Here is a 23,722-nt window from a genome sequence, read left to right as displayed (position 1 = left end):
AGAAAGTCCAAGGACAGTGCTCAGGCCCTGAGCTCAAGCCCAGGACTGGCAAAAAAAAAAAAAAAAAAATTAAAAAAATAAAAATAAAAATTGCTTTTAGATGAAAAAGGATGTAGATGCTTTGGAAAAGTTTGCCACTCTTAAGTTTCATGTACAGTTAGCAACTCTAAGACTCTGCAATTCTATCCCTAGACTTTTCTAGAGAAATGAAAACATATGTCTATACACAGAATATATTTGTACATAGCAGCTTTATTTATAATACAGAAAATTCTGAAGCAACCTGGATGTTGATCAACAGGAATAGCTAAACCAATATTATTTCCTTATAACAGAATTACATAGATCAGAAAGAAACTAAATGAATCCAATTTTTGGAAAACTAACATCTGAAAATAACTGAAAAAAATCTTAACATGCAAACTATCCATAAATTTCACAACCAAAAAAACAATCATTACAAAAAAAACCAACATACCAAATGCATGTACTCACTTCTTAAGATACCTGACTGCTTTTGAGAATAATTATTATTTAATAGAATAATTATTTGATCATTCTAAAGCTGACCATTCTAACCCAGGATCTTTCTGATGGTATAATTTAGGGGGGAAATGTAATACTTTTTAAGGCAAGTGCTGACTTCAACTCTGTAAAGAAAAAGATAAACATCCCACTAAAAGATTATTGTTTGAATCATCCCCACAAAAATATAGGAAATGAATTACAACTTCTAACAGTGTTAGGTAAGATTCTTTAACATACTGTGGCTATCTTTTATCTCTAACAGATAAAAAGTAATATACACCAATGATATCTTCCTGAGTGTCAGAAATAAGACCCAACAGTTCTAAATGATTGTACTACAAAGTGTAATATAAAAGTATCATTCCATGTTAGCAATGATAGTTTGTGGATATGTTTGCATCCTTTTAATAAGGTACTATTTTTTTGTTTGCTGTAATTTTTTTAAAATTTTTGAGACAGGGTCTTGCTATGTAGCCCAGGTTGACCTCAAACTTACAATCCTCTTGCCTCAGCCTTACAAGTGTTGGAACACAACTAGGTCTAGCCATAAACTACTTTTTTAAACATATCCTTTTCATACACATGAGATTAGACTACAATCACATTCCAGTTTTTAAATATTTTTGCTTACAATATTCATTCATTGGCATTATAATGGTATCCCTACTTTTTTATTTTTAGAAGAATCTTTTTGAGTTAAATTGCTAATTATTTTTTCATTTCACTAACTAGAACCACAAAGAACAATCTCAAAAAGTAATTTTAAATCATCAGCTGCAAAGTTACAATCAAAAAGTGTTTTAAAAGTAAGGAAAATAAACAATGATTCTGAGTGGGATAATGTAGTATAATTTGTTGGTTGGTCTGTAACTGCCATCATCTTAAGAATGCACATTTTAAAAATTACTATGGACTGGGAATGTGGTTTAGTGGTAGAGTGCTTGCCTAGCATGCACGAAACCTGGGTTCAATTACTCAGTATCACATAAACAGAAACCTGAAGTGGTACTGTGACTTAAGTAGTAGAGTGCCCAAACCCTGAGTTCAAGCCTCAAGAATGGCAAAAAAAAAAAAAAAATCATTTAACATTTAACAATATCTTACACATTTAACAAATACTAAGAGATGATTACTACTGTTGCAAGTAATGTCAAGACAAGTCAGGAGCAAGTAATCCATTCTTGTAACCCTAGCTATTCAGGATATTAAGATCTGAGGATGAGGACTGTGGTTCAAAACCAGCCCCAATAAAAGTCCACGAGAGTCATATCTAATGAACTATCAAAGAACTAGAAGTGGAGCTGTGGCTCAAGTAATAGAATGTCAGTCTTGAGTATAAAGTGCTAAAAGCCAGCACCCAGGCCCTCACTTCAAGCCCCAGCCATTGGCACAGAAAACAAAAGCCAGAACCACAAATCAGAACAGAAAGAAACATCAAGAAAATGTATAGGATGTACACATTTGCATGCATTTTTCAGGCAACCTTTCAAAGATTCTATATGGAACAAAATGGTAACTTTGAATCAAAATGAATGGTAAAATTATTCAAGTTTTGTGAAGACTTAACTCAAAGATGGAAGCAAGAAAGATGGAGGAATAAATAGTAATGGTATCATTTTTCTAGGAGGAAAAGAAATTATACATTCCCTTCACTATGAAACAAATATCAATGGATCAATACTTTAATATAACATTGGTTATTAAGTTAGTCACTATCCAAGAATATAACTTTTTAAGTCATACCTTTAAATGTAACCATTAACATATCCAAATTAAACTAAGTTCATCAACCAAAATACATTTTACTCAGTAGTTTAACCTCAAGTATAAATCATAACTTAAAGAGCACAGTCCAACACTAGACAATAATTCTACCATGGTGTTTTTATATACTTCATCTGAAGAAAATGTATTTTCTGAACAGTAGTCTTGTCTTTGCTCTCCAGAGTAAGTGTGTCTACCATGTCTTTGTCTACATGTTAAGTAGCAATCAGGCAGACAGACTAAAATAATTTGAGGTGTGTACAGCTTCATCGGGCTTTGATAAAAGCAGAGTTATCTGGCAGTGTAGCACCCTCTTCCTTCTCAGTTACAGTCTCTACTGTCCCAGAGGCTGACACAATAACCACTGTTTTGTTTGCCGACACTGTCTTCTGCTTCTCAGCAATAGCAGCACACACAGCCACAATCTCATCACTTTCAAAGTCATAGTCAGGGATAGACTTTGGAGAAAAATGTGTTGCTCCAGATGATGCTTCACTTTTTTTAACCCTTTGTGCTACCTTCTGCTGCTCTTGGAGGGTTCTTGCCCAAGAAAGGTCTTCTTGCCATATTTCAGGGTTCATTGGGTAGATGTGAAGGGCTATTTGAAAACTTCGAATTGCCTAGAAAAAAAGCAGGTCAGAATGTTTCATTTGTTTTGTTTATAAAAACCAGTATGCTTCACATGATCCTATATGTATGGGTATGTAGACACATTCTAATGTATTACTTTGATACATTAGAACCCAAAACATAGAAATTAGGCTTCTGCCACGACTGAATAATTGTTAAACAATGTACAAAAGGTGAGAGAAAATGACAGATGAAATGCTGATGGACTAAGAGTCATTAAAACAAAGGTACTAATACTTAAGTCTACAACCAAGAGAATGTATTATTCAATTTCTGCACATTAGCAAATACATAAACCTGGGGATTTCCTGGACTAAGTTCAAACAGCATGGTACCCGGAAGACATATTATTGAAGTCAAGAGTTTAGATCGTAACAATGCTAACCTTTACTGAGGTTACTATGCTCTAGCCACCAATCCAAAAGATCTATATGTAATAATTCACCTATTTTCACAATTATCCTAAAAAGATTTTATCCTAATTTACAGACACATAGAGATTAGTTGTCAAAGGCATGGACTGGGAAGGGGCCAGGCAGAATGGCCTCAGAGGGCGTGTTCCTAATTACTAGTTACACTTCTTTGTTAAAAGGCCTCCACTTCAATTTGGATCCACATCATCCTCAGCTCTGACATGGTGGCTTGGGCCACTCTGTTCTGCGGAGCTGTCCTATGTACTTTAGGATGTTCAATAACATTCCTGATCTATATGCACTATTGTGGTAACCCAAAATGTCTGTCTCCAATATTGACATATGTCCTCTGGTGGCAATATGCCCTTTCTGGTCAAGAAACACTGATCTAAATCAACTGTAGGCTCTCTTTGAGAACATGTATTCTATTAAAAAGATCCTCAAACACAAAACAGATTTATTTTAGGATTTTACAGATACATAATCTGCTCTAGGTTCGTTACAAATCATTATAAAGTGATGGCTACAGGGAGATGGGTATACAGCATAGTTGAACAAAGTATAATATTAATTTTTAAAAATATGAAACCGAACCTTTTTTAACTGTATTTTTGACTATTCTTTTTTGGTACTGGGCATAAAAACCAGGACACTCTGACACTGAGCTACATCCCAATCCTAAACTTAGCTTTTAATTTGGGGCAAGACTGCCAGTCTAAAAACTCTTTGGGAGTGTGATATGCTATTTATTACGTTAGAAAAATAAAACAAAAACCGGCTATACGTAAGCCAGGCTCAGTGACTCACACTGTAATCCTACACAACAGGCAAGGTTTGAAGCCAGCCTGTGCAGCCAAGTCCATGAGGCTCTTATCTCCAATCAACAACTAATACAAAGCTAGAAGTGGAGCTGTGGCTCAAGGGATTGGGCAGTAGCCTTGAGCTCAAGAGCTCAGGGACAACGCTCAAGCCAGGAATAGGGAGGTAGCCTTGAGCTGAAGAGCTCAGGGAAGACACCCAGGCCTAGAGTTCAAGACCCACAACAGACAAAATAACAACTGCTAGGTCATTTTCCATAGCAGCTGTAACATTATCTATCCATGAACAACATAATCTATCCTATAGATGATGATAAGTTTCTCTACATTCTCCTAAACTTTCCTCCTTATCTTTTGGAAATGAAGAATTGCACCAACATGGTCTGTTAGGGGACAGGGCTTAAATATTGTTATCATTAAATAGTTGGACAAAGGAATCACCATTCACCAAAGCAGTCTAGGAATATAGTGCATACATCTTGATCAGTGTCACCCCTCAATGGCATTTCCCTGTGGCTAATGATATGATACATCATTATAAAATGTTTATATGCCTTCTTTGAAAAAAATGCATACTCAAATTCTTTGGCCATTTATAAATTACTCTTTTTGTCACTGAATAACAAGAGTTCTTTGTATTTAAAATTACATTTCTTTATATGTAGATGACACCCTTATATGTAATTTGCAAGTATTTTTTTCCATTTTAGAAGATCTCTTTTCATTTTCTTAATATTATATTTTGAGAAGAGTGAAGTACAGATTTTAAGTATAATTTTGTTATTGTTGCTTATGCTTTGGGTATCATGTATGAAAAATACTGCTAAGTCTAACACAAAATTTAGAGCTACATTTCCTTCTAAGTGTTCTTATATAGGTCTTTGATTGACTGTAAATTACTTTTAGGTATTTATAAGATACGTGTCTAGTTTCATTCTTTTGCATGTGAAGATCCAGCTGTCTGAGTGGTATTTGTTCAAGCCTACTCTTCAACTCGTTGGCTTGTCTTAGTAGCCTATTCCAACTGTAAAAGCAAAGATTTTACTGACTTCTTGATCCATTCTCATTGATGTGTATACACACACACACACATACACACACACACACACACACACACAGCAACAGCAACACATCAGCAACAGTTTGCAGAAAAAAGCAAAATCCTTTTTTAAGAAATCCCAAAACCAACTGGAAGGCTTCGCTGTACCTCATACAAATAAGAAGCAGACTTACTAAAGCTAGTAGGAAGATGTAGAGCACTCACACAGAAACCTACCCCTGATACAGCACCAAGTAATTTGGAAGAAACTTACAGCTCCCAGCTTCCCAAAAAGCACAGGAAAAAAAAAAAAAAAGGTCTGTGAAATTCTTATCTCCAACTACCAGAAAAGGAAAAGTGGTGATATGGCTCAAGTGGTAGAGTAATAGGATAGCCTTGAGCTGAAGTGCTCAGGGACAACACCCAGGCCCAAAGTTCAAGCCCCACAATTGACAAAAAAGGGAAAAAAAAGTAGCAGCAGCAGCAAAAGTTAAATTATGTTAACTGTCAGACAGTCGTGCCTAAACAAAAATGAGGCAATTCTCACAGCCAATTCTTATCAATTTTGCCTTTGTCACCAACAGGTATTACAGAGACATGTTGAGAGATGTGCTGAGTATCATGTACAACAAATTTAACAAAAAAAATGAATGCACACAACAATTCTTACTATATCTCTGTGCATAAAAGCATAAGAAAATAAATAGAAATTAAAAACCAATGAAAATTAAATGTTAAAAACTTGATATAGCTCCGTGAACAATGATTTAGGTTTCATTTTCAAATCTTCTTCTGCCCTTCCTCACTTTCCTGTCCTGAGGCTAACTAAGCATGTTAGGATTACTCTTCCATTTCCCCATGACATTTATAAGTGGTTTTGTCTTATAATAATGCCAATTATTATCCTGTAATTTGCCACCTTTAATGCTCAAAAACACAAAGTTAAAACTTGCTTATTGTCCATTCAAATGTGATTTACCAAATACTATGTTTTTTTTTATTGTAATTAGTAAAAGGGTTACATGATATTTCCCAGATAGAAGGTGCATTAATTCACATACATTGATACCCTTTCACATGTCTTGGTACCCATTTCCCTCCCCCCCCACACCCCCCCAAATACCTATGTTTTTAAAGTTTTATTGTTTTACTTTGCATAATGCCAAAGAACTAAATATATTCTAACCCTACCAAAATTATACAGACATTAACATAATTTGTGTTTATAAATCATAAAGACCATCTATTAACCAATCTGTACTAATACCTTTAAGGGTTAATTTTCTGTTTGATTTTGCACAGATTTGATAAATAGCTTTTGGGGAGAGTTATCAAAAAGATAGTTAAATTTTCAGCACTGTAATAACACAAGTTCCTTACCAGAACTATCTCTCCCAAACCAAGCTGAGCACGACCCAAAGTTTGCCAAGACTCCCATGAATGTGGATTTTGCTGAACAGCCATTTCTGCTGCGTGTACTGCTGGGAACATTTCATGAAGAGACATTAAGACCTGTATGACAAAAAGAAGAGTAGACACTACCTATTAGGAATATATATATAAACCTAGCAAACTACTAACAAATGAGCATAATAGAAACAAATATTTTCACTTTCTGTCCATGTGTGTGCATGCATGCATATGAATGCATGCACATGTGTGCCAGTTCTGGGGCTTGAGCTCTCTGTACAATGTTCTTAAGTTTTTTATGCTCAAGGCTATTGTTCTAACACTTTGAGCAACTACTAGTTTAAGCCCCATGACCCACAAAAAAAAAAAAAAGAAAAAAAAAGAAAAGGCCAGATATGGTACTGTGGCTCAAGTGGTAGAACCCTAGCCTTGAGATAGCCCAAGGACAGTAGTCAGGACCTGAGTTCAAGCCCCAGGACTAGCAAAAAAAAAAAAGACTATTAATTCTCATTTTTTTTTAAGATTGTCGGTTTATCTACTTATTTTTGAGACAGGGTCAGGGTCTTGTTATAGCCAAGGCTGGCCAGGAACACTACGTAATCAAGGATGATCTCAAACTCACAATGCTAATGCTTCTGCCACAGCCTTCCAAGTTCAAGGATTATAATTATCCACACCTCACCCAGCTTTGTGTGAGACTAATAGTCTCTTAGAAAAACCTAACTCAGGTGTTCCAAAGCTTTCTCTATAGTTTTTTTCCCCACAAAATATTAAAAATCAATTTTTAATCTTTTTTTTTTTTTTTTTGCCAGTCCCGGGGCTTGAGCTCAGGGCCTAGGCCACTGTCCCTGAGCTTCTTTTGCTCAAGGCTAGCGCTCTACCACTTGAGCCACAGTGCCACTTCTGATTTTTTCTGTGTCTGTAGAATCGAACCTAAGACTTCATGAATGTTAGGCAGACATTCAACCACTAATCCATATTCCCAGCCCAACAGTGGAAAATTTTTGTTTTAAAATTTTTTGACAGTCCTGGGGCTTGAACTCAAGGCCTGGGCACTGTCCAAACTTCATTTATTCAAGGCTACCACTTGAGCCATAGCACCATTTCTGGCTTTGTCTGTGTCTGTGGTACTGAGGAATTGAACTCAGAGCTTTGTACATTCTACACAAGCATGCTACCACAAAGCCACATTCCCAGCCCAAATCAAAAACACTTTTATTTTTTTATTTTAAATTTTGTCAGTCATGGGGCTTGACCTCAGGGCTTGGGCATTGTCCTCTACCACACAAAGTCACAGTCATTTGTGGTTTTCTGGTGGTCAATTGGAGATAAAAATCTAATGGACTTTCCTGCTTAGTCTGGCTTTGAACCATAAACCTCAGATTTCAGCCTTCTGAGTAACTAAGATTCTAGGCATAAGCCACCAGCACCCAGCTTCAAAATGCTATTTTTTTTTAATCAAATACTGCAGGACTGATTTAATCAGTATGAAATTGAAAGAGCTTTAGATTTGTAGTAAAAATCCCAAATTGGGGAAGGGCAAACTTTAAAACAGCAGCCAAGTAGGGAAGGCCCAGGGCAAGGGGGAAGTGAACAGGCACAGTGGAACTGTGGGGACGCATTAACTGACCACTGTCAAACCAGAATGTTATTTTTAAAGTATTAATAAAGTACATTGGTTCTAATCTGTTCCTGAGGGCCTAGGACATTTTTAAAGCACCAGACCCACATAAGCTATTGCTAAAAGTATGCTAATTGACAAGCAAATTAGAAACTTTTCATTTACTTAAAAGATCACTGGTAACTTTAAAAAAGAATCCATCTGTTCCCATTTTATCATACATTAAGATAAAAGCTAACTTCAAGCTGGGCATCTGCTCATGCCTGCAATCCTAGCTACTCAGGAGGTTGAGATCTGAGGTTCACCACCAGCTGGGGCCCTAAAGACTGTGAGACTCTTATCTCCAATTAACCACTAGAAGACAGGAAGTGGGGCTGTGGCTCACTAGGGTAGACCGGCTGTAACCTTGAGCTGAAGAGCTCAGGGACAGTGCCCAGGCCCAGAGTCCAAGGCCCATGACTGACCAAAAATAAAAAAATAAATAAATAAATAATAAATCTAATTTCATTATGAAGGAAATAAATTCAAGCATAAGACATCCATAAATTATATGATTTTTCAAGTTAAATTATATTTGAAAGAGAAAGTATTTTGGCATGTCAATGGTCAACAAAGCATAATTTTACAGAGAATGAAATTCTTTATAATTACCTGTGATTTCATCTCATAGAGGGTAGCATCATTTGGTGTTAACTGTAGCGCTTCATCCCACTTCTGAATTGCTTCCCGATATCTGTGGTTGTAAAAGTTAATTTATTTTCAGTAAATCTTTGAAAGTACATGACCACATTTTGTTTTTTTTAATTTACTATCAGAGTGATGTATAGAGGGGTTACAGTTACATTTATATTCGTTAGGTAGTGAGTACATTACTTTTTTATTGTAATTAGTAAAAGGGTTACATGATATTTGCCAAATAGAAGGTGCATTAATTCACATACATTGATACCCTTTCACATGTCTTGGTACCCATTACCCTCCCCCCCACCCCCCCCACCCGTCTTGGTTTTCCCCCCTTCCCTATCAAATTTCAAATAACCAAATACAAATAAATTCAATATATCAGATAACAAAGTGAGATACTATAACAATATGGCCTTATGTATCAAGATTTTGCTCTATTGCAGATCTCTGCTAGTAGAGCCCAAGGTTTCTACTGATTATGACGAATGAGGGAAACCATTGAGCCTAAGTTCCTTTGAGTCTGGCTTACTTCACTTAATATGATTTTTTCTAAGTCTTTCCATTTCCTAACAAATGGGGCAATGTCATTCTTTCTGACAGCAGCATAGAATTCCATGGTGAGTACATTACTTCTTGAACATTGTTACCCCTTCTGACGTTTTTACCTCCCTCTCTCCTCCCCCAATCCCCTCTCGGGTTGTAGAGTTCATTTCTGACATCTGATGACCACATTTTAAAATCAGGAACTAGCCAGGAACCAGTGGCTCCTTCCAAGTCGACTGCTGGAAAACCCGCCAGTGTCACAGCACCAGAAAACAGCTAGCAATGAAAATGGCTCGCGAGGAGCGTTCCCTCTGCTGGACGGCGGCGCAACCTCATCCCTACAGGCCTGGCACTGGCGCCTGGTGAAATGAGATGGTCAGATTCGCAAGCTTCCTCTCTGGTGTCAGGTGCGAGAAATTGCTCAGGACTTTGAAACAGATCTGCACTTCCAGTACGCAGCTAGTGGTGCTTCGCAGGAGGCAAGTGGGAACCATCTAGGTGGCATTTTTGAAGATACCAATCTGTGTACTATCCATGGCACACGTGTAACAATTACGCCAAAAGACAGCCAGCTAACATGCCACATATGTGGAGAACCTACTTAAGAATCCACTAGGATGAGAAGCATTTCGTTCTCAAAGTTCCCTTTTCTTGTTAACAGAAGTTCTGAATGTTAGAAGTTCTGAATGTACCCATTGGGACAAAAGGTACCTAAATAGATGATTGCCAGTGGAAAAACAGGGGACAGAAGTCAGGTATTGGCAGTTTACCCATTTTCATTTGTGTGTGAATGTTTACTATAACTGCAGGGATATAAAGCATTAATGCAACTCAACATGTTTCAGTGAACAAGTTTCAGCAGTTCAACTTCATAACAATTTTAAATAAACCTGTCAAATTTTTATGAACCACAAAAAAGAAATGTACTTTTTACTTGGCTTATACAAGTGTAACCCCTCTGTACATATCACCTTTTTTTATGTATCACCTTTACAATAATAAAAATAAAGTGAATATCTACTAAAAATCTGAAAATTAAAATTAAAAGACTAAAAGGGAAGGACATCAAAAGAAATAAAGACAAAATGTAAATAAGAGATGTTAGAAACGTTTTCCTAGAAATCTACAACCACTTGTAACCAAGGGTCCTGCTACAAAAATCTAGTTGAGGACTGAGAACGTGGCTTAGTAGTAGAGTGCTTGCAGTGAGAAGAAAAGAAGAAAAAGAAAGAGGAAGAGGAGGAGGAGGAGGAGGAGGAGGAGGAGGAGGAACAACTTGCTAAATAGAGATGACTGTTGAAAGTAACCAAGTACTTTGGTAATGATTCGCCAGTTTTAAGTTTATAGGGAAAAGAACTATATTGGTACAGTCATAAATGGTAAGCTTAGGAACGGTTGAAATGAACAAAACTGATATGGAAATGACTTCCACTACCACCTTGTCATTGCTGTTTTTCCCTATCAGTATCTCTCTTTTAAGTGTCAGAGCCATTTAGTCAACCATCATCTACACCTAGGCTCCCAAATAGTTCAATCTCAGTATATCTCAAGCTTACCTTAACACAGTTCATGCCAACTCTGAAACACTTTTTCTTTTTTAAAATGAAATAAACTACTACCATCCTACATTTTCAATGCTTAGGAGCATATCTCCTATTTCCATGAATTTATACACTTATACCAAGTGTCAGGGTTGTGTGAACTCCTGATACCTTCTGTCATCGTATCAGTCATACCTGTCATTGTCCTGTTATGCATTATCTTCTCTTGTTCTCTTGGATCACTTCTTTTATTTGTTTTCCAGACTTTTTTTTCTTTTTGGTCATCATGGGGTTTGAACTAAGGGCTCAAGCACTGTACTTGAGCCTTTTACTCAAGGCTAGTTTTCTACCACTTTGAGCCACAGCACCGTTTCCAGTTTTCTGGTGGTTAAAGGAAAATAGTCTCATGGGCTTTTCTTGCCTTGGCTGGCTTTGAACCATGATCCTCAGATCTCAGCCTCCTGAGTAGCTAGGATTACAGGCATGAGCCTGTAGTGCCCAGCTGCACTGCTTTTATATGGAAAACATAACCAATGCTGTTAGCAAAGGTGTGGCTAAGTAAAATGTGCTTGGTGATGCACAAGGAACACAAAGATGTCAAGGAATAAATGAGCAGTTTTCCATTTGTAGTGGTTTTGCCTCTCTGCTCTCTCTTTCATTCTTCTCTCTGGTTTACTTTCCTGTGGCACACCTTTGTTCCTCCACAGAATCATAGGAAAGTTGGCATGTAATAAATCAATGGTCTTTCCTAACCCATGTAGCATATCTCTTAATTCAACTTCAGTTTGGAACAGACTAAAAAGATACAGCCCTACTGCAGCTGCTGGATAGGAAGCACTGAAAGATAAACACTTGATTTAAAGTCATTGTAGTTAATAAATGACTGAAGTTTGATTCAGCCAGTTTAAAGACAACCTTACAATTTTCAACTGAACTAACACAAGGAAGGAAGCAAGGTGAACAGTCCAAGGGTTATACAAGGGCAAGTGAGATAATATCCTACAATGAGGCAAAGAACAGCTGGTGACCAAGACATGAAAGTTGATAGCATGCTCTTACCATACTGAAATGCCAGTATGCTTAGCTATTTTGCTCCAAATTAGATATGTCTACAAGCTTCAAATTTAATGAGCTATATAATTAACAACTTATTGATATAACAAATATTTACACAGTACTTTCTGTGAGCCATGCAGTATTTGAGTTACTTAGAATGCTACCTTCAACAAGATAAAAAAACATCCTCATTATATTTCTAGATCTTACTTTCTGAAGAATGTGTACGTGAGAAGTGGTGCTTTGGCTCAAGTGGTAGAGCACTAGCCTTGAGCTGAACAGCTCAGGAATGACACCCATGCCAACAGTTCAAGCCCCACAACCAACAACAACAAAAAAAAGAATGTGTATGTAAGAAGAATAGAGGGAAGAAAGACATAAAGTTCAAATGTAAGTGCTAGGATTTTAAAAATAAATGGAAATGGCTGGGAGTGTGACCTAGTGGTACAGTGCTTGCCTAGCATACACAAAGTTCTGGGGTACATTCCTTGGTACCACATACACAGAAAAAGCCAGAAAAAGTGGTGCTGTGGTTCAAGTGGTAGAGCATTAGTCTTGAGAAAGTCCAAGGGCAGTGCCCAAACCCTGAGTACAAGCCGAAAGAAAGAAAGAAAGAAAGAAAGAAAGAAAGAAAGAAAGAAAGAAAGAAAGAAAGAAAGAAAAGAGAGAGAGAGAGAGAGAGAGAGAGAGAGAGAGAGAGAGAGAGAGAGAGGGAGGAGACAGGTAATGACCAAGCTACTCAGAATACCTACTGAGGAAAGTCCCTAGAAAGGCATCTGAGCTAAGACGAGTAAAACAACAGAGGTTGGTCATCTGAAATATGGAGAATATCCATTCTCAACAATGGAAGAGCCCAAGGTAAGATAAAAACATTCCATTCTCTAAAAAAAGGAAGCCAAGGGGCCAGGAGTTTGGCCTAGTGGTAGAGTGCTTGCCTGGCATGCACAAATTTCTGGGTTCGATTCCTCGGTACCACATGCATAGACAAAAGCTGGAAGTGGTACTGAGGCTCAAGTGGTAGGGCTCTAGCCTTGAGAAAGTCCAAGGACTGGGCTCAGGCCCTAAGCTCAAGCCCAGGACTGGCAAAAAAAAAAAAAAAAGGAAGCAAAATCAATTAACATACAATAAGGAGGAATGGAAGTAAGAGATTAATTAGAGAAGTGAATGGAAGCTATGAGCACAGAAAATCTATTAGGCCATGGTTACAGATGTGGATTTATTGTAGGTGCATGGGAAAATCCAAGTTTTTAATGCAAAAGAGAAATTAATTTATTTGCAGTTTATGAGATTAATCAAGCCCAGGGGAGGGGAATAGTTCCTACAAATATAAAAACGTACACAAGGAGACCAGTCACAAGACTATTGAAGAAATTTAGATAAAAGACTACCTACCATAGATTAAGAAACTTAACAGTAGGGCTGGGAATGTGGTTTAGTGGTAGAATGCTTGCCTAGTATGCATAAAGCCCTGAGTTCGATTCCTTAGTACCATATAAACAGAAAAAGGTGGAAATTTTGTTGAGGCTCAAGTGGTAGAGTGCTAGCCTTGAGCAAAATGAGCTCAGAGACAGTGTCCCAGGACAGGCAAAAAAGAAAAAGAAAGAAGGAAGGGAGTAAGGGAAGGAAGGAAGGAAGGAGGGAAGGAAGGAAGGAAGGTAAATTAACAGTAAAAACAGACATGAAAAGGAGAGTTAGAATGTGCAGGAAAAGGTAAAGTTAACTGGAGGTGGAATGTAAAGAAAGAAAAAAACAAAGAAAGAAATTAAGGATTATTTATATTTGGGGTTACACAGAAAACAGAGGCTAAGGACAAAGCCTGCAAGCCATCTGTGTATTAGGGTCCACAAGAGGCCCCGAGGGATCAAGAATGAGGAGAAAAGCAGATAAGGAAAATAAACACAAGACCAAGCTGAACTAGCAAGAGCTCCACCACAAATACATATGATTGCTCATTTTACGAAACTTTTTCTGAGAAGTCTGTGAAGAAGTCACAGTCCATTGTTGGGAAATAAGGACAACACATTTTATCTGCAGGCGTTTACTAGTACCCCAGTCCTCCACCAGTGGAAGTGTGCTCCATGTGGCCTTAACTCACTTACATTCTTCGTGTGTGACCCCAGCGAGTCTAGTTATATCTGAGTTACACATACATTCTAACAGAGAAAACTAGAGCATTTATGTAGACAATCAAGTGTCACCACCTAGTGGTTAAAAGTATGCATTGATTTAAGACTATTGCACCTATACTGTTACTATTGTGGAGATATATTCTATCCAGTTATAATTTTAGAAACATATATTTAAATAAAATAACCTCCAAAACAATACTGCATGAAATATTCCAGTTACATATAAGATCCTACTTACTTAGTGCTTAATAGGTGCTAAGAGGCATGTTATAGGTTTACACAGACCTGCTCTTTAATCTTCAGATACCCTATATCAGCCAGGTGCTCGTGGCTCACACCTTTAATCCTAGCTATTCAGGAGGCTGAGATCTGGAGATCACGGTTCAAAATCAGTTCCAGCATGAAAATCCGTGAGACTCTTATCTCCAATTAAACAGTCAGAAAACCAGAAGTGGTGGCTCAAGTGGTAGAGCGGGTAGCCTTGAGCTGAAGAGTACAGGGACAGCACCCAGGCCCAGAGTTCAAGCCCCACAACTGACCAAAACACGCAATCTCTCTCTCTCTCTCTCTCTCTAGAGAGAGATCTCTATATCTAGATCGATCTATTTAGATAGATAGATAGATATATCACCGTTTACATATGAGTATCTAAAAGTGACAGAGAAGTTAATAACTCCAAGTTTATAGAGGCAAATGATAAGTAGGACTTGAATGCAGGTAAAGTGAATTTAAAATTCATATTCTTAACCACTAGATTATCTTTGCCTTTTTTTTTTTTTGGTCAGTCTTGGGGCTTGAACTCAGGGCCTAGACACTGTCCTTGAGCTTCTTTTGCTCAAGGCTAGCACTCTACCACTTGAGCCACAGCACCACTTCTGGGTATTTCTGTTTATGTGTTACTAAGGAATCAAACCCAGGGCTTCATGCATGCCAGGCAAGTGGTAAGTACTCTACCACTAAGCCACATCCCTAGTCCCATCTTTTCCCTTAAAAAGCACCAAATTACTTCTAAAGGTTCAAATGGGACGTGAACCAGACTTTTAATTCAGAAATTTATCTAAACTGCGGAACTTAGAACCACAATGACGTAATCTGGATCATGTTGAATTAGAGTTATCTAACTCTTAAGTGCTGACTAGAACTAAATGAGAAAACAATGAGTTTAAAAAAAGAAAAATGAAAAAAAAACAGACTGTGTACAGTGGTACAAACTTGTAATCTCAGCACAAAGGAGGTAAAGGTAGAAGGATCCTAATTTCCAGGTAAGCCTGGGCTGTGTTCAAGATCAATGGACTACATACTGAGATAAAGAACAGCCTGGGTTACACAGAAACCCTATCTTGAAGAAGACTTAAAAACAGAAAAAAAAACTATAAAAAAAATTAAATCTATCCCTCCTCTTCATCAATTTCTCTCTTCTTTACCATTTTACTCCAGAGGTACCCTTTCCATCACTCTGATGACTGTTACTAACCTCAAAACTAGTTCACTTTCCTTGCTCTTAGTCCTTACAAACATTTACAATTACAAAAACTCAGCACTGATACAAAAGTTACAGTTGATAGACACACACATAACCACTTGATTGTTTCCTCAGGGATGCTGAGGAGGTAACACTCAAACATAAGATTTGCATATTAAAAAAAGTTAGCCAGCCCCAAAGGAATATAGGCTCCTCCCTCATTTGTAGTAATAGTATGAGTCTAGGATTTTTCTAGCAGAGGAACATAATAGCTCAAAATCTACATGTATATGGCCATATACTCATGTTGAGTAAGACAAGTCAAGACCAAAGGAACAAAAGGCTCATGGTATCCTTAATATGTGGCTATTAGATCCAAACAGTACAAGAGCAAGGACTCAATATTTGGGTACCCAATGCTATGAACATGGTATTGGAAATATAAACACAACTACATAGACATAAAAATGTATGATTCTATAGGCATGTTTTATTACACAGATTAATATATATCTATGACATACAAACCCTCAGCCTAATTTTAATTATGTTCTAAAATCTAAGTGCTAGTGATTGTATATAGAGATTCCCTCCTTGAATACTTGTTTGTTAAATACATTTGAAATATGATGTAAAAATCAATGTTAATAAATTCTTTAATTAAAAAAAATAATTTCCAAAAAAAATGTAGGGCCAAAACATGAGAAAGGGTATCAATGTTTGTGAAGTAACCTTCTATTTGGTTAATATAATGTAACCCTTCTATTAATCACAATTTAAAAAAAGGTAAGAAGAAGAAGAGGAGGAGGAGGAGAAGGAAGAAGAAGAAGAAGAAGAAGAGGCTACATGAAATGAACTCCAGGATAGGGAATTGTTTTTAATGTTCTTTGTGAAGATATTTCTTTATTGTTTTTTCTTTTTTTTCTTTCTTTCCCTTGTTTATTGCTTACTATATACTCTGTTGTTGCTTTATCTGACTTTGGTGCATTATATATATTTACTTGTTTATTTGAATCAGGGAAGGGAAAGGGAAAAACAAGATGATGGGTCAAAAGACAAAGGATGAACCAGTGAAACATCGATATTCACAAGTTCAAGAACAGTATGGACACAGTACCGACACAGACACACAACATACAAAAACCTATAAGTATAAAATTAAAATTACATGTAGAGTGTATGCCAATGTATATAGGAAGAAAAGGATGAAGCAAGTACCAAGAACTTTTAGTCTAGAGAGAATGCGGCTATACTATTAATTCAACTGTAATACAGATTTAAATGTTTTCTAAATAAGAAATAATTCCTCCAAAAAATTATAATTATCGTCTATCAACTATACAATTTTATCCTTTGTATTTAGTTTTGTGCTTTTGTTTTTGCCAGTCCTGGGGCTTGAACTCAGGGCTTGAGCACTATCCTTGGGCATTCTCAAGGCTAATACTCTACCACTTAAGCCACAGCATCACTTATGGTACACATTTTTTTGTGTATGTGGTACCAAGAAATTGAACCCAGTTCTTCATGCATGCAAGGCAAGCACTCTTACCACTAGGCTATGCTCCCAGCTCAGTATTTAGCTGTTTCTATGGTAGTACTGGAATCTGAACTCAGGGCCTTGTGATACTCAACCATCTGAGCCACATCCCAAAAGCCCTTTTTGGCTTAGTTTTTCTCAGAGTTACATTTATGCCCTACCAGCCCTGATTTATGATTCCCACCCAGCTGAGATGATCAATATGTGACATCATATCTACCTTTTTTCCCAGGGAAATATCATTATCCTCCCAATTTCTGCCTCACAAGTAGCTAGGATTACAGGTATGACCCAGCACACCAGGGTTATATCTATCTGTGTGAGTGTGTGTGTGCGCACACACACGTGCATACACACACACACACACACACACACACACACACACACACACACACGCCAGTCTAGGACTTCAACACAGGACCTGGAAGCCCTAACTGAGCTTTTGTGCTCAAGGCTAGCAATCTAACATTTGAGCCACCGATATACTTCTAGCTCTCTCACCCTACTACTTCTTCTCCCCCTCTTCCCTTTCCCTTTTTCCCTCCCTCTCTCTTTCTCTTTCCCTCTCACTCTCACTCTCGATTTATGTTAATTAGAGACAAAAGTCTCATGAGCTTCCTGCCCAGCCCGGCTTTTGGTTCTTAGATTTTAGATTCCTGAGTAGCTAGCATTACAGGCATGGGCCTCCAAAGCCCAGCACATCTGTATTGTTTTTTCTCTCTAAGGCTTATCTTTTTAAAAATCTTACTTTCTAGTCAGTCCATTTTTATGTGGTATGAGATAATGATACACTTTTATTTGCATCTATACAGTAATTCATTTTGTTGACAAAATCTGCTAAACAATTTCCCTTCCAAGAGAAGGAATTCTCATTGCCAATAAAATATCTAGGCAGAGGAAGGGGAAAAGAAATTACAAAGTAAGAAATAGAAAGGAAAAAGAGTCTGGGAAGGTAGCTTAGTGGTAGGGTGCTTGCCTAGCATGCATGAAGCCCTTGGTTCGATTCCTCAATACCACATACATAGAAAAAAGCTGGAATTGGTGCTGAGGTTCAAGTGGTAGAGTGCTAGACTTGAGAAAGTCCAAGGACAGTGCTCAGGCTCTGACCCCAAATCCAGGACTGGCCAAAAGAAAAAGAAAAAGAAATAGAAAGGAAAAAGAGTCTGGGATTGTAGCTTAGTGGTAGCTAGCGTGCTTGCCTAGCATGCATGAAGCCCTTGATTAAATTCCTCAATACCACATACACAGAAAAAGCCAGAAGCTGCATTGTGGCTCAAGTAGTAGAATGCTAGCCTTCGGCTGAAGAGCTTAGGGACAGTGCCCAGGCCCAGAATTCAAGCCCCAGGACCAATGAAAGAAAAAAGAAACAGTTACATATAAGAGAAGCATAAGAATTTAGCTAGGAAAGGGTGAAAAATAAATGAAGCTGGGCCGGGAGTTTTGCCTAGTGGTAGAGTGCTTGCCTAGCATGCATGAAGACCTGGGTTCAATTCCTTGGTACCACATACATAGAAAAAAGGCAGAAGTGGTGCTGTGGCTCAAATGGTAGAGTTCTAGCCTTGAGAAAGTCCAAGGACAGTGCTCAGGCCCTGAAATCAAGGCCAAGGACTGGCAAAAAAAAATAAAAGAAAAGAATAAATAAAGCTATTGGAAGATTCCCATGCATTATAACATATTTGCTCAAGTACATAAAAATTAAATGGCAGCCAGGTGGAGTGATATATACCTGTGATCCCTGTGCTGATAAAACTGAAATGGGAGAATTAAGAGTTTAAGAATAGTGTGAACCAGGGGGCCGGGAGTTTGGCCTAGCGGTAGAGTGCTTGCCTAGTATGTATGAAGACCTGGGTTCGATTCCTCGGTACCCCACATACATAGCAAAAAGCCGGAAGTGGTGATGAGGCTCAAGTGGTAGCGCTCTAGCCTTGAGAAAGTCCCAGGACAATGCTCAGGCCCTGAGCTCAAGCCCAGGACTGGCAAAAAAAAAAAAAAAAAAAAAAAGAATAGTGTGGACCACACTGTGGAAGAATTTGTCAAAGAAGAAAAAAATCAGATATTGAAAAGAGGAGCAGGGAGGAAGGAGAATATAATAGAGAGAATAGAGAGAGCATATGTGTACAATATATACTGTGGGCATCTACAGAATTATCACAATAAAAATCCCTGTGTTTTATTAATATATGCCTATAAAACAGAGAAGAAAAATGTAGTAATAGCAAGTGACAAAAGATAACTAAAGTCTATTTTGTAATAGCTATGCCCTGATTCTTCAGGAAATGCCTATTTTACAGAATACCATAAAGTTTCCAGAGTTTAGACCATTTTCTGCTAAGCAGAAATTGGATTATATTTCATTTACCATCTATTCTTCTAAACTCAACAAAAATGAGAGGAGGGCAGACATTATAAGCATCATACATCTTAACAACCTTCATTTTCTCTGCAAATGGAATTTTCAGGTGACTGAACATATTATTTTAGTACCTCTACCAGATTTTTAATACATGAACTTAAGGAATTCAAAGCTCCATCCCATCTGACAGTTATACAGGTAATGTAAACTATTCTCCATAAGAACATTCTTAAAACATACCTTTTACTTTCTGCCAAATTGGCTCCTTCTTCCTTCAGCTGTTTACTTTTCTCAGCACAGTCTTCCTGGAGAATTTCTTTCCTACGTTTAGTAGCATGAAGCCAATTGCCTTCATCATTCTCAACCCCATCCTTCTCATCAGCAGCCTCCGCTTCAAACTGCTGGGATGTGGCCTTCGACACCTTCTCACCAATCTTTCTCTTCCACCCAAAGGAAGCCATTCTGGGGGAGGCAGGGGGAATCATACACACACACAAATAAATAAATATAAAAATAAACTTTAAGAGTGGAGAGTGTGGTCTAGTGGTAGAGTGCTTGCCTAGCATGGATGAAGCCCTAGCTCTGGGTTTAAGCCCCAGGACTGGCAAAAAAAAAAAAGCCTTCAATATTCAAACTTGGACAATGAACAGCCAAATAAAATATAAAAAGATGAAACTGTCACCATTTTTAATGACTAGACCTAGGCAATAATCAAGAACTGGTAAAAGTTACAAAGAAAGATGACTGGATGTTACATCACTGTGCTCCTTAATGAAAACTGTATGCCACCTTTTGAGCATTCTTGCAAAGAATAATCCTGAATCAGATTCGACTTCTGCCAGTTTACAAGAAATATGGGGCCAGAAACTAAAGGCTGAGGGCTATAATCTTAAGCTACTCACATGCTGAGATCTGAGGATGGGGTTCAAAGTCAGACAAATCTGAAACTCCTATTTCTAACAAGGGATAAGGTGTGTAGGAAAGGAAAAAGGGAGACCAAATGTATTGTCTTTATTTAAATAGGTCATTCAGACTTCCACCATCCTCCCCATCTTCCAGCTAAAACCAGTTGTAACTGTTGGAGATAGGTATAACCCTCAGGTGCCTGTTCTCATTCATGTCTGAAAAACCCAGCAAGGCCTGTTCCTTCAAGCTTCTGTCATTTTCGCCTACATCTCTAGAAACTGGAAGCTGTAACAAATCAGGACAGAATGAAAGTATAGGGGTATGGAGGCCTGATGTCACAAAAAAACTGACAATTGTGGCCTTGGCAAGAGAATCAAGAACACATTCCTTGCAGACATAATGGAGTTAATATTACCTGAAGTGTTTAGGAAAGTTGAGAGATAAAGATACAACAAGGTTATACATTTTATACCGTAAGCTTCACATTAATCAGGACAATAGGAGGTTATCATCTGTTCAAAGTGCAGGAAAAAAAAGGAAGTGGAATTCATTGGTACATTACTTGCCTAGTATGTGCAAGACCCTGGATTTGAACCTTAGCAATCCACATACACACAAAGGGTATATTAATAACAAGAGTCATAACTGCCAGGCTTGATGGTACATGCCTGTGTTCCAGATACTCAGGAGGGAAAAGCATGAGAAATATGAGGCAAGCAGCCCAAGGTCAATACTTAGCTAGGTCAAGGTCAATTGCAATGTAGTGCCCCCACCTCCCATAAAAAGGGATTCGTTTATTACTCTTCTAAGGTTACCTCAACTAATAATTAAAACTTCTTATAGAAGAGGCTTTCCTCAACCTATAGCTAGATGCACAAGGAATCATCATTTTTCATCAGGATAAAGGACTATATAAATAAATGAGAATCATTCAGGTTCTATGTTCAGTTTGGACAAAAACCAGATTGGACATTTTATACATTGAACAAATGTCGTACCATTTTTTTTTCCCCAACAATGACGTTGTATTCTAAATTCTAAGTCCTGGTTCTGGTTCAATCATTCCTACAGTAATAAGAGCTTGATAAAATTAGTGTTGACATTCTACCCCAGCAGGGCGTAACTGTGGTTGAGTCAAGTGTCTCGCATACTAGACGAGGTCCAAGAACTCGGGTCTCAAGGGGAAAACGCACTGTGCGGCCACAGATAACGAGAGCTACAACTTTCCGGGTAAACAAATAAATGTACTGGAACCCAAAGACTTCAGAAATAAAGGATTTCACCCCCAAAAAATGCCACCGCGGGGGGGAGGGAGAAGGAAAAGGGGATGGGAAGGAGGAAGATGGAAGGAGGAGGGAAGGAGGGAGGGAGGGGGGAGGGGGAAGACGGGGGGGGGGGGGGGGACAGAGGCAGAGAAATCCGCTACCCCCCCCTTCACTGCCAAACAACAACGTCCACGAGGACGGTCAGGTCAGGTCAGACCCGAGCCCCGACCCCCCCCACCCCTCCACCCCCGCCGCCAGACCCTCCGGACGCCCCCGAGGCCTGTGGAAAAGAACCCCGGGCCACACCACCGGCCCTGGAAAGGTCGAGGCCCGGCGCCCGCCGCCACGCGAGACGGCTGAACCCGCATCCTGGACCCCCAGACACCAACCTCAGCACTCCCGCCCCGTCAGACTTCTCCGAAGCTCCTCTGCGCAGCGTTCACCCCACTCGACTTCCACCTCTGCCTTCCGCGGACCCACACAGCCCGGTTACCTGACACCACCACTCCGTGTCCGGTGTTTACATTCCGCTTGCCCTTTGCCACCGGAAGCGGAAGTTGTCACACACGCGTTTCCACCTACTTTGTGCCCTGTCCTTGTGCCCTGCTCTTTGCTTCAGGGTCTTCTGAGAAACAGATGGTAACAATAGAATCGTCCCCGGTAGTCTGGAGAAGCGGAAAGAGGAAAAAGCAATGACTTTCGTGAGCCTGTATCTTCTCCGGGATTTCATATCCCAGCAGCCGCCGCTGTCCCCCCGCCCTCCGCACCGCGTTGCCTTCTGGGATTTGTAGTACAGCCCGGACTCTGAAGTGAAGGCATGGGGAAATGTGCAGCTGCCCTACATCGGAAGGTCCGACATTGCCCGAGTTAAGCACGATCAGCGAAAAGGGGTAAAGGATAACATACTGTCCTGCCCCAAAGGACTTTACAACCCATCTTCTAAAACTAGCAGAGGACAGAGGGAAATCCGGGTTGAGATTTGAGGGCTCCTCAGCGAGCATCATGGCTGACCTATAGGCTTTTCCTGGGAATTAATAACGAAGCTGGCACAGAAAATAGAAGAATAAAGCCCGTTTTAAATTGTTCCGAAAAGAACACAGGTTCTTCTTTTCTTGCAACAGTCCCACTTGGGACACAGATGCAGGGGATTTCTACACAGCCAGCCACAAGGCCCCCACACATTCAGTTTATGTGATATCACTACAAGATCAAGGATGCTGATGCCAGTGGGAGGATAGGATTTTTATATACTATTATCTAAAATCTAAACCACTACAAAAGCATCTTAAGAAAAAAATGTAATCGAAGAGCAATGATGTTTATTTCAGTGAAATTATTTTAAACTAGATACGATATATTAAGCTCACATTTACCCCAACTTGATAGAAAAGCTCCTCTCTGAGAGAAATCCATTTTAATGGCAAATTTGTTTTTACATATCAGTAAATCTGTTACATTTAAAACTATGTATACAGTACTTTTCTGGCAAAAACCTTATACATCTTTCAGTTGTCAAGACAAAGTAAAAATACAGTTGCATAAAATCACAAAAAATATAAATTGCTGAAAAGATAATAAAAAAAGATTAGAAATCATTTGCATTGACTCCATTCATGTTCAGTATTGGTTAAGAATCTGCAAGCTACAATAATCTGTGAAAATTCCATTGCAACCTTGATAGACAGAACCAAAAGTTGTCACTTCAAATACCCTAACAGCTTAGAAAAGATTTTGCTGTAATAGTTCACATTTATACAAGTGCAATATTTAAATATCTTCAAAATAAAACTCAGTAACTAAAAGAAATCAAAATAACTTATAAAAGAAACCAAGTTTATAAAATTAACAATTTTTGAAGGTCCTAATTAACAGGTTCCTCCTTTTGTCCCTCCCTCCCCACAACAGTTCATAGAGCTATTACTTAGTCCTATATACAAATCTATATAACTTTAAAAATGCTCTTAGCATCAGAAATAAAATGCCACAGTTAGAGAGCGTAAGTAAAACAAACCCCACACAGAGA

At 38.5% G+C, this 23,722-nt stretch overlaps 1 protein-coding gene across 2 annotated transcripts; it reads right to left on the bottom strand.

Annotated features, from left to right (window-relative positions):
* Positions 1 to 244: 244 nt before the first annotated feature.
* Ttc33 (tetratricopeptide repeat domain 33) lies at positions 245 to 22,414 on the bottom strand. Of its 2 annotated transcripts, none has more exons than XM_090332012.1 (5): positions 22,193 to 22,414; positions 19,769 to 19,990; positions 8,875 to 8,956; positions 6,573 to 6,704; positions 245 to 2,912 (listed from the first exon to the last, which is right to left on the bottom strand). In XM_090332012.1, the coding sequence occupies exons 2-5, from the start codon at positions 19,987 to 19,989 to the stop codon at positions 2,559 to 2,561; spliced, it is 789 nt and encodes a 262-aa protein (XP_090188138.1). In that variant the 5' UTR covers position 19,990; positions 22,193 to 22,414; the 3' UTR covers positions 245 to 2,558. The 2 variants fall into 2 exon arrangements, with proteins under 2 accessions (XP_090188138.1, XP_090188137.1); XM_090332011.1 differs by having other exon boundaries at positions 22,089 to 22,413.
* Positions 22,415 to 23,722: the final 1,308 nt, after the last annotated feature.

Source organism: Megascapheus bottae, chromosome 4, assembly GCF_031878675.1.
Source record: "Megascapheus bottae isolate mThoBot1 chromosome 4, mThoBot2.hap1, whole genome shotgun sequence".
Taxonomy (NCBI): domain Eukaryota; kingdom Metazoa; phylum Chordata; class Mammalia; order Rodentia; family Geomyidae; genus Megascapheus; species Megascapheus bottae.
This window is presented reverse-complemented; position numbering and strand designations above follow the sequence as displayed.